The sequence below is a fragment of the Mandrillus leucophaeus genome, unplaced genomic scaffold (genome assembly GCF_000951045.1).
Source record: "Mandrillus leucophaeus isolate KB7577 unplaced genomic scaffold, Mleu.le_1.0 Scaffold343, whole genome shotgun sequence".
NCBI lineage: Eukaryota > Metazoa > Chordata > Mammalia > Primates > Cercopithecidae > Mandrillus > Mandrillus leucophaeus.
Window position 1 is genome coordinate 442,395 of NW_012103621.1, and position 17,240 is coordinate 459,634.

A 17,240-nucleotide genomic window follows, 5' to 3' on the forward strand; every position below is an offset into this window, starting at 1 on the left:
GGAAATGGGGAGTCACGGAAGGCTCTGGAGCGGGGCAGTCATGTGGTCAGATTTGTGTTTTGGAAAGAGCCGCCAAAGCTGTGTGGAGGAAGATAGAGGCAGGACACCGAGGAGGCTGCGGGAATACCCTGGCATGGTCCCATGAGGTGGACAGTGAGGGGGAAGGGAAGGGAGGTCCCAGTGTGAGGGGAGTGAGCAGGTGAATTAGGCAGAGTTTGGGCGAGGGGCCTAGGAAGAGGCAGTGTCAAGGACAGTGCGCAGGCTTTGGGCTAGGCCTGGGGGCTGTGGGGTCTAGCAGAAGGAGGAGGGCGGATGCAATGAGTTGGATGAGCCTGTGGGACTTCCACGGATCCGGAAGGGAGGTGAGAGTTCTGGGAGAGCGAGGAGGAGTCCACAGTTTGCAGATGGCGACTGATGCCATAGAGTAAGGAGCGGGCCCAGGGAGGCGGGCAGGGCACGGCCAGGACACTCATCAGCATTCACGGGGCTGCAGAGGAAGAGGGGTCGGCAAAGGAGACTGAGAAGGTGGCAGGGACCGGGAGAGCGGTGGCCCAGCAGGCAAAGGCAGAGTGCTTCTAGAAGTCCAGGGAGGCTCGCAGGATGGGCTGTCACAGAAGGACATCCTTAGGGACAGCAATTAAGGGTTGGAGGTTGAGGTGGGGGTAGGGGCAGTAGCCAGGCAGCAGGGGAGGAAGGGGGAGGCAGCAAGGGCAGGGGGAAGGGGAGATGAGGTCAGGAGAGGACTCTGGGGTGTAGGTGTGTGTGTGCGTGTTTGTGTGCGTGTATGCATGTAGGTTGGTGTGGGCGTGGGTGTGTGCGCATGTAGGTGGGTGTGTACATGTGTGTATGTGTGTGTGCGTGCCTGTGTGTGTGTGTGCACACGTGCATGTAGGTGGGTGTGGGCATAAGTGGAAGTATGTGTGCTTGGGGGTGTGTGTGTGCGTGCCTGTGTGTGTGTGCACACGTGCATGTAGGTGGTTGTGAGCATATGTGGAGGTATGTATGCTTGGGTGTGTGTGTGTGCGTGTGTGTGCATGGGTGTGGGGGAGTTTGCATGTGTGTGGGTGTGTGGAGGTGTGGGGGGTGTATTCCTGTGTGTGCATGTGGGGAGGTATGTGTGCATGGGGGGGTGTGGGGGGGTGGCTGTGTGTGGGGGTGGGAGTGTGGGTGGCTATATGTGGGTGTGTGGATGTGGCTATGTGGCTTTGTGTGGGTGTGTGTGGCTGTGGGGGGGGTGTGTGTGGCTATGTGGGTGTATGTACATGTGACTTTGTGTGTGTGACTGTGGGGTGGGGGGTGTGTGGCTGTGTGAGTGGGAGTGTGTGTTTGTGTGTGGCTGTGTGTGACTGTGTGTGGGTGTGTGGGTGTGGCTGTGGGTGTGGATGTGCATGTGGCTGTGTGTGGGAGGTGGGAGTGTGTGTGTGGCTTGGTGTGGGTGTGTGTGGTTGCGTGGGTGTGGGTGTGGGTGTGGGTGGGTGTGTGTCTGTGTAGGGGGATGTGGGTGGCTGTGTGTGTGGGTGTGTGAGTGTGGCTGTGTGTGTGTGTGTTTTCTAAGCAGGAAAGAGCAGAGCCTTCACCAGGTCCAGGAAAGGAGCAGGGAGGGCCCCAGGCTGTCCCGGGTCAGGGCCCACCCCCCTCAACCTTCCCCCTCCTGCTGCCTGCCCTCTGAGGGCCTCCCACTTTTCTGTCCCCCTGCCAAGGTACACACCAGCCCCGCCACTCCACAACGGGGCCTCTCACCCTCACCTACCGTCAGAGCCTGGCCTACTCCATCCCACCCGTCAGAATTGGGGGTAATTGCCAGGGGTCTTTGGGTGTGGCCTCCTGGCCTGAACTACAGGGGACCCAGACTAGGGTGCTGCCCAGAGAAGGGAGGGGTCCTGGCTGGCAGGGTGCCAAGGAGGACACCGACTGAGGGGGGATTACTGAAGCCTGACCCCGAAGCCGATGTGGAAACTGGACCCTACATGGGGGTCTGATGGGGGTTGAGTGTGCCTGGGGATAGACTTGGGAAGGGGTGGGAGCTAGGCAGCAGGGACTAAAGGTTGACAGCAAAGACCCTGGAGTTAGACTGCCTGGGTTCAAATCCAAGTGCCACCACCCAGCAGCCACATGCCACTGGGCAAACAACCCCTGGTGCCTCAGTTTCTCCATCTGGGAAGCTCTCATAGGCATGTTGTGAAGATGACAGTCAATCCATGCAGAGCACTTTACTCTGAGTGTGAGCTGTTCAGAGAGAAGGGAGGGAGGGCTGCATGAAGTGGGGCCTGGTGACACAAGTGGGCAAGGGAGAGACACGCTGTGTGGGGAAGGGGCTCCCACGGGCTTCACACCCACACTCGGACACAAATTCAGCTGGTCTCCCACTCAGATCCCACCCCTGGGTCTCCTGACTCACTCCTTATACTTTTCCTGGGGTCCTCAGGCCTGATTCTATGAGGTACACACCTGTCCCAGTCCACTCCCTTTCCCCCCAACCCCTGCCCCACCTGCCCCTGCCCAGTGCCTTGCAGGGAGGGAGGGCTGCAGCTCCTTCTCCTTTCAACCAGCCCTGGACGCCAAGTCTGGGCCCTGTCTCGTGGCCAGATCCTGTGGCCCTGGTGTTCACTGGCCATCAGGGGCCTCCCCAACCCCGAGAGGTGCCTCAGCTCCCCATCCCCCAGTAGAGGCTGACAGCTGTGCCATGACCTTGTGGCCGCTGTCTCCTTATCCACCAGCTATTTGCTCAGAGGTCGTGGACTCTCACACCAAGGCTCATCTCTTGACTAGACAAGGCCAAACTCCCAGCCAGACTCCTCACCCGCCCCTACCAGGGGCTTCCACCTTGGCCTGTCTCTGGTGGTGTCTGGATATCAGTGGGTCAGCTCTGCCTGTGATCACCTGCTGTGTGGCCTTGGGCAAGTTGCTACCCCTCTCTGGGCTTCAGTTCCCTCAGCCACAACAATCAGAAGCTGGCCAGCAAGGCTTCAAGGACTGCTCTAGGCCTGGGCAGGGGTATCAAATGGGGTGGGTGGTTAAACTGAACCAGACGCAACATGTAACTTGCTTAGCACGGCCCCTGGCAGAGTCAGCTCTGGCACCAGCCTGGTGGTTCAGACAGTGGGCTGAGGAGTCCAGCAGACCTGGGTTTGGATCCCAGTGCTGCCTGTCTGTAGCTGTGGGCAAGTGACCTCATTTCTCTAAAACCTCAAATTCTTCCTTTATGAAAGGGAGATAACAGCCCCTGATGACGAACAGCAAACACTCAGGGCTCTTGCCCCATGCCAGGCACTGTTCTGAGCGCTTTATGTGGATTAACTCATTTAATCCTTACAACAGCTCTTTGAGGTTGGTCTCTTTATTGTCCCCACTTTGTAGATGGGAAAACTGAGGCACAGAGGGCTTAACTCACTCACTCATGGCCACACAGCTGGGAAGAGAGAGCTGGGATGTGGCTCCAGGCAAGCTGGCTCATCATCTTCCACTTTACCATTGTGCTATCCCGTCTCTTAGAAGAGATAGTGAGCTCCGCCTGTAATCCTAGCACTTTGGAAGGCCTAGGCAGGCAGATCACAAGGTCGAGAGATCAAGACTATCCTGGCCAATATAGTGAAACCCCGACTCTACTAAAAATACAAAAATTAGCCGGGAGTGGTGGCAGGTGCCTGTAGTCCCAGCTACTCAGGAGGCTGAGACAGGAGAATTGCTTGAACCTGGGAGGCAGAGGCTGCAGTGAGCTGAGATCGTGCCACTGCACTCCAGACGGGCAACAGAGCAAGACTCCATCTAAAAAAAAAAAAAAAGAGAGAGAGATAATGAGCTCTTTCCACCAGGTGAGGATACAAGAAGACACACATCTATAAACCATGAAGGGGCTTTCGTCAAAAACCTGACCATGCTGGCACACCGATCTCAGACTTTCAGGCTCCAGAATGATGAGAAATAAATGTTTAAACCAAAAGAGAGAGAGAGAGAATAATAAAGGGCTTAATACAAGCCTGGCACATAGTAATGGGTCAATAATAGTTGGGCATTTAATAATAATAAATGCAGTCACAGAACTTTAGGAGGCTGGAGCGGGAGGATCACTGGAGCCCAGGAATTTGAGACTGCCCTGGGCAACATAGTGAGACCCTGTCTCTCAATAAATAAATTAGCTGGGCTGGCCAGACGCAGTGGCTTACGCCTGTAATCCCAGCACTTTGGGAGGCCAAGGCAGGCAGATCACCTGAGGTTAGGAGTTTGAGACCAGCCTGACCAATACGGAGAAACCTCATCTCTACTAAAATACAAAATTAGCCAGGCGTGGTGGCGCACGCCTGTAATCCCAGCTACTCAGGAGGCTGAGGTGGGAGAATTGCTTGAGCCCAGGAATTTGAGGCTACAGTGACCTTTGATCATGTCACTGAACTCCAGACAGGGTAATAAAGTGAGACCCTGTCTCTAATAATAACAATAATAATAATAATGTTAGTAATCCAGCCAGGTGCGGTGGCTCACACCTGTAATCCCAGCGCTTTGGGAAGCCAAAGTGGGTAGATTGCTTGAGGTAAGAAGTGTGAGATCAGCCTGGCCAACATGGTGAAACCCTGTCTCTACTAAAAATACAGAAATTAGCTGGGCGTGGTTGTGGGCGCCTGTAATCCCAGCTACTCGGGAGGCTGAGGCAGGAAAATCGCTTGAACCGGGGAGGCAGAGGTTGCAGTGACCTGAGTTAGCGCCATTGCACTCCAGCCTCGGTGACACAGCGAAACTTCGTCTCCAATAATAATAATAATAATAATAATAATAATAATAATAATGTTAGTTATCCTGATTACTATTACCTTATTTTCCTTTTCCTTCTAAATTTCTATTGATCTGCCAATAAGAAAACCCTCTGAGCCCCAACCGCCCCAGGTTGGAGCCTGGAAGGTCCTGGATGGGACCCTCCTTTGGCCCTCCTTTCTGTCTGTCTGGCAACCTGAAGGGAGGGGTGTGTGCACAGATGTGTGGCCCAGGATGTGCAGATAGTCTGGGGAAGAGGTGTGGTGCTCTGTATTCCTATTCCACCAAGGCCGGCCCTTCACTCCCCACATCTGCTGGAGGGCTGAACTCCTGCTTCTAAGATTCCTGGGAAGTCCTCCCCTCTGTCTAGCTCTCCTTCCTTCTTTTGAGTTGCCAACAGCCTCTCCTCCCAGGCAGGGTTGATGGAGACCCCTCCTGCAGCCCCCACCATTCTCCCTACTTCCACCCCAGGGGATCTCTTGGCCTCATCCTCAAAAATCCCAGCAATGCAGTGGAAATTAAAGTTACCTTAAATATTCTAATCTTATAACAATTTTGCTTCAATCAACATCTAAATGTGACCACATGTGTCTAGACCACCCAGCGGCCTGGTTGGTGTGGGGGAACAGAAGACAGAGGGCTGCTCTCAGACATGGGCCTGGCTCTGGGGGGCTTCCTGGGGAGAGGTCTGCTGGTCTTTGGGTCCTTCCCTCGGCTTTCTCCAGGCCTGCCCACACTGAGCTATCCTTCCCCTCTTCGCCTTCCCTCAGATAGCCCAGGGAGCCCCAGGCTTCATACTCTCTCCCTAACAACTTGGCTGGGGGAGGCCGGGGGGCAGAGGGGCTCCATAGGCAAGTGGAGGCCAGAGGTGGTTTCATGGGAGTCACACAGGGCTCCTCACTCCCGAGGGCCTGACTTAACACTCTCCTGGGTTGTCTTGGAGTTCATAATAATTTCTGAACTAAGGGCTTCATGTTCATTTTGTGCTGAGCCCCATAAAGTATATCCTGGTGGAGGGCTCCCCTGTACTCACACCTCTCTCTCTCTGTGATCTCCCCACTCTATACTCACAGTCCATACCCAGTCAAGGCTGGGTTCAGTGGCTCACATCTGTAATCCCAGCACTTGGGGAAGCGAAGGTGGAAGGATTGCTTGAGTCCAGGAGTTTGAGACCAGCCTGGGCAACAAAGTGAGACTCTGTCTCTACAAAACATTAGTCCCAGCTAGGGGGCAGGAGGACCACTTGAGCCTGGAAGAGTGAGGCTGCGATGAGCTGGGATCACACCACTGCCCTCCAGCCTGGGTGACAGAGCGAGACTCTGTCTCTAAAAAAATAATAAAATAAAAATTAAAAACATGTATTTATTTATTTTTGAGACGGAGTTTCACTCTTGTCACTCAGGCCAGAGTGCAATGGCGCGATCGCAGCTCACTGCAACCTCTGCCTCCCAGGTTCAAGCGATTCTCCTGCCTCAGCCTCCCGAGTAACTGGGATTACAGGTGCATCCATGATTACAGGTTGCACCATCCCAGGTGCAACCATGCCCAGCAAATTTTTGTATTTTTAGTAGAGACAGGGTTACGCCATGTTGGCCCAGATGGTCTCAAACTCCTGACCTCAGGTGATCCACCCGCCTTGCCCTCCCAAAGTGCTGGGATTACAGGCACGAGCCACCGCACCCAGCCAATAAACATTTATTGAGCACCTACTTTGTGCTGACAAGCTGTGCTAGATGCTTGGGGCTACAGTGAGGAACAACATAGACATGCCCTGATTTCACAAACTTACCCTCCTCACACATTCAGACATTCATATATCCATCCATGCAGTGGTTTTGCAAGATGTTCCCCAATAACAATCAAGCTCGTCATAACTGCCAGTTAGGGAATACTCAGCATAGGCCATGACATTTATATATATCATCCTGTGTCATCCTTAAAACAGCCAGCAAGGGAGGCATTATAAGTCCCATTTTCCAGATGAAAAAAACAGGCTCAAAGGTCAAATCATTTGTCCAGTGTCACATGGCTAATAACTAGCACAGCCAGGACTTATCCTATTTCCTCATTTTCAATCTCTCTCCCTGACCCCACATTGCATTCAGCTGCTTCCCCATGGGCAGAAGCTCCCGGCAGGTTGGGCTAAAGTCTAGGTCAGCTCCATATCCCCAGCCCCTAACACAGAGCTACATTTTTGTTAAATGAAAGAATTCAGGCTGGCTGAGGTGGCTCACGCCTGTAATCCCAGCACTTTGGGAGGCTGAGGAGGGTGGATCACGAGATCAGGAGTTCAACACCAGCCTGGCCAAGATGGTGAAACCCCGTCTCTACTGAAAATACAAAAATTAGCCAGGTGCCTGGCCAAGATGGTGAAACCCTGTCTCTACTAAAAATACAAAAATTAGCCAGGCATGGTGGCAGGCGCCTGTACAGCTACTTGGGGGGCCTGAGGCAGAGAATTGCTTGAACCCAGGAGGCGGAGGTTGCAGTGAGCTGAGATCACACCACTGCACTCCAGCCTGAGTAAGAGTGAGACTCTGTCTTTAAAAAAAAAAAAAAAAAGAAAAAGAAAAAGAAAGAAAAGAAAAGAAAAGGAAGAATTTGGCCAGGCACGGTGGCTCATGCCTGTAATCCCAGCACTTTGGGAGGCCAAGGAGGGCGGATCACTTGAGGTCAGGAGTTCAAGACTAGCCTGGTCAACATGGTGAAACCCCATCTCTAAAAAAAAAATACAAAAATTGAGGTGGGGCATGGTGACTCATGCCTATAATCCCAGCACTTTAGGAGGCGTAGGCAAGCGAATCACGAGGTCAGGAGTTCGAGACCTGGCCTGGCCAATATGGTGAAACCCCCATCTACACTAAAAATACAAAAATTAGCCAGGCATGGTGGCACACGCCTATAGTCTCAGCTACTCAGGAGGCTGACACAGAAGAATCGCTTGAACCCGGGAGGCGGAGTTTGCAGTGAGCCGAGATCATGCCACAGCACTCCAACCTGGGCAACAGAGCAAGACTCTGTTTCAAAAAACAAAAAACAAAAAAAATTAGCTTGGTGTGGTGGCATATGCCTGTAGTCCCACCTACTCAGGAAGCTGAGGTAGGAGAATTGCTTGGACCTGGGAGGCAGAGGTTGCAGTGAGTTGAGATTGTGGCACTGCAGCACTTCAGCAGCATGGGTGACAGAGCCAGACTCTGTCTCAAAAAAAAAAAAAAAAAAGGAATTCACACCAGACACAGTGCCCAAGGAACACCAGGAAACAGACACTGAAACCCAAAAACGTAAATACATAACATGTAATGTACTGGATAAGAGCTTTGTGTTCAAGTCCTGACTATCTGGGTTCAAGTGCTGAATCCACCGTATACTAGCTGTGCTCCTCAGTCTCCTCATCTGCAGATAGTGGTAGGGCTGTGGTGAATGCTAAATGAGAAATACATGTGAAGTACTGGCCTATCACCTGACTAGCGCTGGCACATGGCCACTCTGCAATAAAGATTAGCTATTGCTATGACTAACATTCATCCACACTCACTGGCAAATGTCCTCCCGCCCATGCGCACCACCCTCCCAATCCCTCCTCTAGCCTAGATCAGTCATAGATGCCCTCATGATTGACAGTCCAGGCTCCCAGAGCCAAGAGGAAAGAGCAGCTGCTTCTCTGCATCCCCTGGGCTGTACCTGGGCCAGCCCATGTGAGCTCCTCACCAGCTCTGGGTTCCATCAGAGATGGCTTCCTGGAGGAGGCCTGGACCCAACGTGGGTGAGGGAGCCAGGGTGAAGCAGGAGAGTGCTACTTTGTGTCCTGGCTCCCTCCATTGTTCTTCACAACACCCTCTCCCCCAGCCTCTGCTGCAGCGGCCTCCCTCCACCCCCTTCCCCCTTCCCACAGTAGAAATTTTCCTCTCTCCTCCTGCCAGAGTGTAAATTGCCCCCAGGAATGCACTGAGTCCCACTGCTCCCCTGGCAGTGGCCAGCGGCTGTCCTGGGGTCAGGCCTGGCCCTACATCAAAGGCTGGGGATCAGTAACAGCAGCTCCTTGCCTGCCACCACCCTCCCCTCCTCTCTCCTACCCTCCCACCGGCCCTTTGGCTTCCAAAACACAGCACATGGTAGCACTTAAGCTCTGGGAGGACATTTTTCCTGCACCCCCACCCCCTACTAGCCACAATGAACTACTTGTTAGGAGACTATTTTAATTTTACTGAATGCAATTTCTGCTCCTGAGGCTTCTGTTGCCACCCGCTTCTTGGCCTTGGATGCCCAGTACAAACGTAGGGGAGGCCAACCCTCCAGGAGAAGATGAAACCTGAATGTGGAAATTTCACTGGTGTTGGAGGTCTGGGGCAGGAATGGGACAGTGTTACATCAGGGGAATGGGGCTGGTGCTCTGGCCTCCACTCAGGAAGTAAGGGGGGTTGATTAGGGGAGGGCTCAGAGCTAGCTTGTACAACTCAGGAGGCCAGCATGAGAGTTTGAAGTATGTATGTGACCAGACATCCTTGGCCAATGCTCTCTTCCAATGCCCTGGCTCCAGTAGGCAGGCGCTTAGCCTGGCAGCTATATGTGAGCTTTGCTTTCAGGTCCTGTAGGGCTGATTGGAGTGGGAGCACTTCCAATCTCCGGTCAGCCTCTAAGATTTGCTCCATCAGGTGCATCTTCTAGCAAATTCTGAAAACCAGGGGTCCAATGGTCACTTTCTGGGACAGTACAGTGGTGGTTTGGAGACCCCTGGTGGCCAAAGGCTGAAGACCGAGACCTTTCCTTAGAGCTCCACCCAGCCAGCCCCAGGCCCGAAGGCCACCAGCATCAACCACCCAGCTCCAGAACTCCCCAAAAATCCTCGTCAGTCAGCCTCTCCCATATAGCCAGGCTCACCTGCCCCATCTTGCTGGGAGGGAATGGCCTAGCCTAGGGGGCTGTCTCAGCCTCATAGTCATAGTAAGAGAGGGATGTGTAATCTACAACCAATCAACGACATGGGTGGGGACCAGGAAGTTAGTTTGCTGGGGATTGCATGCTCCAAATACTTCTGCAGTCTCCAGCTCTTTCCTTCCCTCAGCCCCAGTCGTGGGGCTGTAACTGGGAAAAGTCACTAAGGGAGCTTTGTTTCCACAGCTCCCTAATCCTGTAATGTTGCCCAAGTTTAACGTTGGGAAAGGAAATACCTAAAACCTCACAGCATACAAACCGCTGCTCAAAAGTAGGCTGTGGTACCCAGAGAAGAGGAAGGGCGAGGGTCCCCCTGGAGAAGGGAAAGGGCGGTGCGGCTGACTTTTTTTGGCAGGGTCCAGACACTACATAAAGCTTTCCGCATCTGGGCCCCAACATTCATTCCCTTAATCTCTTTCATTCATTCAGACTCCATTGTGACTGGACTGAGACCCACACCGAGTGCTGACACAGTTGACCAAAATTGAGTCACTGCCCTGGGACCCCAAATTATAATATGGAGGGGGACATAAAGAGGCTCAGAGGATGTCCCTATATTTGGGGACATGAAACTGACCATCCCTCCTTGGTGGCCTAATCCAGCTAGAGCAGGTAAGTCCTGTGCAAACTGCCCCTCTCAGTGGTTCTGAAAACCCTGGTCCTTCCCTTGCACAATCAAACCACATCTCAAGCACAATGCATCAAAAACTGGCTCCCCTCATCTCAGGCCTGCACACAGACTTCAGGCAAGGCCTGGGACCCCATTTCCCTCCAACAACCTGAGTGTCTAAACCTCAGGGCCTTAGGCTATCCCTAAGCAGTGCTACCAAATACAGCCTGACACAATCTCTTGCTTCCTCCCCTTAAAAGCTATCTCAAGCTCTCTAAGCCTGGGAGAGGGAGCTGTGGGCCTGTTCCCTTTTCCCCCACAGTGCTAACCTGGCAGTAAAAGAGAATCTTCATTAAGAGCATGAGTTTTGCCCTTTGGCCCAGCTTTGAACCCTAGCTTTTCCACTTACTATGACCTGGGCAACTTGTGGCCTCCACTCTAAAAATGGAATTCTTGTGAGTTGGCTAATGCATGCAAACTGTTTAGTGTATTTCAAGTGGTAAGCACTCAATAAATGGCACCCCAACAACAGGGTTTACATGGCCTTTCTAGCCAAACCTTCCAACTTGGTGGCCAAGTGCCCTGGACACTTCATTTTAGGTATGTCTGGAATAATGGTCTGCTTCTAGATTTTGCTGCACACACTAGAGCCAAAAGCGACTCTGAAGGGGCTTCAGTTGCTTATACTGGCTCCCAGGTTTCCCAGACTCTCTCGTCTCTGGAGAGAAGCCACTGCTAAACCAAGTCAAACACAGACAGGGCCCATGAACCTACCTGGTCTCCTCACACCATTGTAACAAAACACCTGGGGATGAGCGGAAAGAAAACAGGACATGATTGGGATTTCACTCAAGAATGTGTCTTTATTGAAGAATTTGTAAGAAAAAAGGATGTGCCCTCTGTAAAAAGAGGAGATGTTGCCTCCGAACAGCAGGGAGGAATGAGAGAGCTGGGTGGCTTCCCAGAAGTCAGTGTTTCCGGCATGACTGGCTCCTTTCCTGCAAGCCCTACAGTGTGTCACACTACAGCTAGCAGCTCCTCCCCACTCCCTCCCAGCCCTTCCTCCCTCCACCCCACAACCCTACAGCCATTTGAGGCAAATGGCTTTTTAAAGGCCCAGGGATAGATGTGCCAGGCTTGCCTCTTAATGGGGTCAAAGTGGGTTTTGCTTTGGAAAAATTCAAACAGGAATGTAAAAGGTTTGAGCTCTTTCTAGTCCAACAAAGGGTGATTACATCTGGCCCCTCTCAAGGGAAAGAGAGCAGAGACTGTCGCTCCTGAATGTGCACACATGGGGTAAATGGACTGTACCACAGTCTGCTCTTTATTTGAATGGAGAATGGAAACAGGTTATAAGAATATATAACATCCATGTTCAAGAGTCACTGAGTTCTGGAGGGCAGAGGGAGCACAGAGGCCTGCTGATTCCAACAGTGCTTCTGCTGGCTATCCTCGAGTCCTAGGGATGGTTACTCCTCTCCAGCTGGAAGATTGTCCTCAATCCGCCTGATGAATCTCATCCGGATTTCTGTCACACCGTCTCCTTTCAGGGTGTCCTGGACAAACTTTGCCTCCACAGCCATCTGGACCTGGGGGATAGAGGGAAAATGAAGGGGTAACTGCCTGGCCACAGCCTCTAGGGAACCAGTGGGGATGGGGCATAACTGACTCATCCACGGCAGCCAAAAAAGCGGGGCTGGATTCCCACAAGGACAGGATTGACAGCGCCAATGTTCTGTTGCATAAGACAATGGCTCCAACCCTTAAGGAGAAACTTAGCAAAGAATACCCAAGAAAGAGACTGTCACCAAATAAGCCTATCTGAGAATGGATGTTCCTGGGCTTTGGGGACTGACAGCACCACCTTCCAGCCTGGTATGGAGGAGCATCACCATGTAGAGATGTCCAACTTGGATCCTACCTCAGCAGACTCACCATCTTAGACAGTAAAGTGCTGGGGTGAGCCAAAGCCCTGAATTTTCTCTCTTTCATTCATTCACTTATCAAGTCCCTATTGCATTTCAGGTGTCCCAGAAGATAAAGAGCTGCACTCACCATCTCCAAAGCTCCCCGCAATACCCCACACAAGAGATTGGAATAAATAAGGGATGAGTGGTTATCAGGAAGTTCCACAAAGTCCACCAAGGGGTTATTTTCCAAAATGAGGGAGAATTCATCACCAGCTGGGCTCCAATTAGTAATGCTTGGAGTGATGCCCAAGTACATCTTGAACGCCACCTGTCAGGGGACACAAAACAGCGCTTTAGGGAAGAGCAGCAGGAACTGTACCACTGGGAAGGTGACAGAACTGGCAAAGGGGAAGTAAGTGGCTCAGGAACAAACCTGTGGCCTCCGCAAGATGACGCTTTGGACACTCAGGGCAACAAAGGAGAAGCATCTGTACGTGATGCTGCACCCCTCTCCTTCACGGCATCATACAATTTTGGCTGTCGCTTTGTTTTGTTTTCCCAAAAATATTTTTCTTTCTTAGGCATCATACAAGTAAGCAACAACTCACTCACTGTCTGCCTGTACTTCTCAGTGGAAGGGAGCACTAGTCTTCCTCTGCCTGAGTGCACAGGCCCCTAACCCACTTCCCTGTCCTCTGTCTGTGCTACCTGAAGGTACCTTCTTAAAAGTGAAAACACATTACTGGGCAGAGAAAAAGTCCTACCCTATCCGCCCTCCTAATTCCAAACTCTCACAAAGCTCTCTCCACCGTCAATCCTCTTTAGGATTTGGGTATGGCCAGCAAGCTTACAACAGAAAGACCAACTTCAGGTAACTGACACCACAAAGTTATGGGTGCTACGTCATTTATTAATACTGTAATAGACAGCACTAACACTAGTAATAGTAAACATTTACTATATGCACAACACTATGCTAAACACTAGCATTTAACCTAAATGTTCGTGTCCATTATTGATTTACGCCTTAAACAGCCCTGTGGGTAGCTCTTATTTTCTTCAGGTTAAAGATTAGGTAACTGGTGCCAGGTGCGGTGGTTCATGCCTGTAATCCCAGTACTCTGGGAGGCCAAGGTGGGCAGATCACCTGAGGCTGGAAGTTCGACACCAGCCTGACCAACACGGCGAAACCCTGTCTCTACCCAAAATACAAAATTAAAATTAGCCAGGCATGGTGGTGCATGCCTGTAATTCCAGCTACTCGAGAGGCTGAGCCAGGAGAATTGCTTGAACCCAGGGGGCGGAGGTTGCGGTGAGCCGAGATCATGCCATTGCACTCTAGTCCAGGCAACAAGAGCGAGACTCAGCCTCAAAAAAAAAAAAAAAAGGATGAGGTCACTGGTAATTAAAGAAATTTAAAATAACTTACCTAAAAACACATAACTAGTAAGTACTGAAGCCAGGTTTGTGAGTCTATATTCTTTTTTTTTTTTTTTTCCCGAGACGGAGTCTCGCTCTGTCACCCAGATTTGAGTGCAGTGACCTGATTTTGGCTCACTACAACCTCCACCTCCTGGGTGCAAGCAATTCTCTGCCTCAGCCTCCCGAGTAGCTGGGATTACAGGCACCTGCCACCACGCCCAGCAAATTTTTGTATTTTTAGTAGAGACAGGGTTTCACCATTTTGGCCAGACTGGTCTTGAACTCCTGACCTCATGAACCACCCGCCTTGGCCTCCCAAAGTGCTGGGATTACAGGCATGAGCTACCACGCCCGAACAAGTCTGTATTCTTTGCCCCCATGCTACTCTGCTACACCTTCACAGTGGAAAAGCTCAGGCTTTTATTTCAGTGGAGCTTTAATCCACGGGGATTAAATAATCTATGCTATTCCTTAATGACCTGGAACGCTCTTTTGACCCAAAGAGCTGCCTAGCCAGCCTTTTGGGAGATTAAAGGCTCTCTAAGGGAGCTAGAAAGAGTGGTAAGCAGTGCCTCCCAGCAGCAATTCTTCAGCATGGACAGGTGGCCCAGAATAATGACCTTGGCAATGACATCCGCAGTTTCCCGAAAGTCATGGCACCTCCCGACATTTGACCGAGCCAAGAAATCTTCAATCAGCCGGACTCCAATGTTAAAGCCCCTGGGAAGGAAGTTAGAGAAGAGACTATGATGGAGTCTAAATGTCTTTTGTTTGAACATAAGGTTGCTGGTAGTAAAGGGAAAATGGGGATAATCTCAAAAACATCCCAGTAAATGAGTTTAGTGAGAAATGTACCCAAAATGTTGGCTGAGAAAGACAGAGAACCCTGTTTTAAGCTCTAAAGGACAATGTAGACTCAATGTGCTGGGAGGCCCCATTTCTGTCTCTCCTGTGAAGGAGCTCACTCACATTTTGTCCAGCTGTTTATTCACATCTTCATCATTTTCATAGTCCTTGCACAGCTGGGTGACCAGAGCACCATAGGTCAGGGTGAAGAGCTCAGAGCTCTAAAAGAGATTCAAAAGGCAGTTGGGACCAAGTGGCACAAAAGAGAAAGTGTGGTGAGAGTCTGTGTCAGCCTTGATGCAACTGTCAGGATTCCCTCTAAGTGTGTCTAGAGGAAAAGAACATCATCCCAACGGAGGAGCCAGAAAATCTGGCCCACAAGGTCAAAGTGGCAGGGCTGCAGCCAGAACTACTGCAAAATGGGCTGTAAAAGGCACCTCACGCACTAAGCAATCACTCTTCCAACACACCAAGGTAGGCTTCAGTCAACCCAAGTCTCCACCACAGCTGTCAAACCTCAGGTCAGGTCACCAGAATCTGGTATGGGAGCAACAGTCATTCACTAGAAGCTGTGAAACACTGAAACAGACATTTACAAACTCATCTCTGTGGCTGGCAGATGTGACCAATGGCTTCCATATGTCTTAGAATGTCCTGGCCTAGAGTAAACTGCACTCCCAAGGCCCCTCCCAGGAGAACCAGAGGACCTGGGGCCCAGTCTATGGGGAAGGAAGGAAGTCCCAGACCAAGTTCATCACCCTGATGACAACCCCTTTCCAAAGTCACCAGCATGGGAGAAAATAATGTTCCTCTTAACGCACAGCCAAAATATTTCCAGGAAAAGAGGTGACTCTTCAGAATCAACTGGTTCCTATTACAATAGCAGCTAAAATCACAGAAACCCTTTCTCAGATGAAGAATTCTGGGGCTGGGAGCAGTGGCTCATGCTTGCAATACCAGCACTTTGGGAGGCCGAGGCGGGTAGATGACAAGGTCAGGAGACTGAGACCATCCTGGCTAACACGCTGAAACCCCGTCTCTACTAAAAATACAAAAAATTAGCTGGGCGTGGTGGCGGGCACCTGTAGTTCCAGCTACTCGGGAGGCTGAGGCAGGAGAATGGCGTGAACCCGGGAGGCAGAGCTTGCAGTGAGCCGAAATCGCGCCACTGCACTCCAGCCTAGGTAAAAGAGTGAGACCCTGTCTCAAAAAAAAAAAAATAAATACAAATATTAACAAATAAAATAGGAGTGGGCTATGGTATAATGAAAACAAATCATTCATTCAACATTTACTGTGTACCAGGCTATCTAACAGGAGGGGAAGAGACAACAAAGCCAAATAAAATACATGATTTGCCAAATGGTGATAGGTGTTATGGAGAAAAATAAAGCACAAAAACAGATTGGGGGTATTTATGTGTGTACGTACGTGTGTGTGTGTGTGTGTTGGGGGGTGGTTAATTTTAATAGAATAATCAGGGAAGGCCTCACTAAGGTGATATTTGGTAAGCCATGAAGATATCTGGATAGATATCTGGTCTAAAAAAATTCTAGGCACTATTTCTAAAGATTCTGAGGTAGAAGTATGCCTGGTGTGTTTGAGAAACAGCGGGAGACTCTTGGCATTAGAGACGAGTAAGCAAGAGAGAACAGAAGAAGAAATCAGATAAGTGACAGGAGGTTGCAGAGTCGGAAGATCTGGGTTTTCAGCCCTTGTGACCTTTAAAACAAAAGTTCTCATGGGATCATAAAGGTCAACCAGCCCAATCTCTTCACTGAACATAAGCACCACATCTCTCCTACCACCAGAAACATGAATATCTTCTGCAACACATCTATTTTTGAGACAGAGTCTCGCTCTGTCGCCCAGGCTGGGGTGCAGTGGCATGATCTCAGCTCACTGCAAGCTCCGCCTCCTGAGTTCACGCCGTTCTTCTGCCTCAGCCTCCTGAGTAGCTGGGACTGCAGGTGCCCACCACCACGCCCGGCTAATTTTTTGTATTTTTAGTAGAGGCAGGGTTTCACCGCGTTAGCCAGGATGGTCTCCATCTCCTGACCTCGTGATCCGCCCGCCTCAGCCTCCCAAAGTGCTGGGATTACAGGCGTGAGCCACCACGCCCAGCCAACACATCTATTTTGGTAACAGTTTCTCTTAACAACCATGAGAGTCTAGCAGCACAAATATTATTCATCCCCATTTAACAGATGACAGGTTAAGTAACTGAAACTCAACAGCCTTCTTATAGTTGAGCATTTATCCTGTAAAAAGCTTTGTTATCCTAAGCTGCTGCTTAACCTTCCTGAACATTAGTTTTTCCCATCTGTAAAATGGTGACAATGTTACCCGCCTTTCAGAGTTACTGTGCAATTCCAGCGAAATTCCAATCAGATAATGATGTTTGTGGAGCACCCACTGCACAGCAGCTACTCAAGAAATACATGCTTATTTTTATTCTTAAACTGGTTCCATGTGGTGTGGTGCTAGAGAGCACCCTGAACTAGGTTCAAGGAGGGCAAGTACAGCACTTTGGGAGGCCGAGGCGGACAGATCACCTGAGGTCTGGAGTTTGAGACCAGCCTGGCCAACACGGTGAAACCCATTCTCTACTAAAACTACAAAAATTAGCCGGGCGTGGTGGCAGGCGCCTGTAATCCCAGCTACTTAGGAGGCTGTGGCAGGAGAATTGCTTGAACCCAGGAGGCGGAGATTGCAGTGAGCCAAGATCGCGCCACTGCACTTCAGCCTGGGAGACAAGAGTTAGACCGTCTCAG

General features: G+C 50.9%; 1 protein-coding gene across 6 annotated transcripts in view; it reads right to left on the reverse strand.

Annotated features, from left to right (window-relative positions):
• Window positions 1-11,125: 11,125 nt before the first annotated feature.
• Window positions 11,126-17,240, reverse strand: part of TRAPPC3 (trafficking protein particle complex 3) — a 23,411-nt gene continuing 17,296 nt past the window's right edge. For 4 of the 6 annotated variants that reach the window (XM_011989002.1, XM_011989000.1, XM_011989001.1 and 1 more), the window contains exons 2-5: window positions 14,590-14,687; window positions 14,241-14,340; window positions 12,344-12,526; window positions 11,126-11,877 (exon numbers count right to left, since the gene is read on the reverse strand). In XM_011989002.1, coding sequence (XP_011844392.1) covers window positions 11,758-11,877; window positions 12,344-12,526; window positions 14,241-14,340; window positions 14,590-14,591 — 405 coding nt within the window. In that variant the 5' untranslated portion in view covers window positions 14,592-14,687 and the 3' untranslated portion in view covers window positions 11,126-11,757. Of the gene's footprint in view, window positions 11,878-12,343; window positions 12,527-14,240; window positions 14,365-14,589; window positions 14,688-17,240 lie in introns of all 6 variants that reach the window. The other 2 variants (XM_011988999.1, XM_011989004.1) reach the window with 2 other exon arrangements.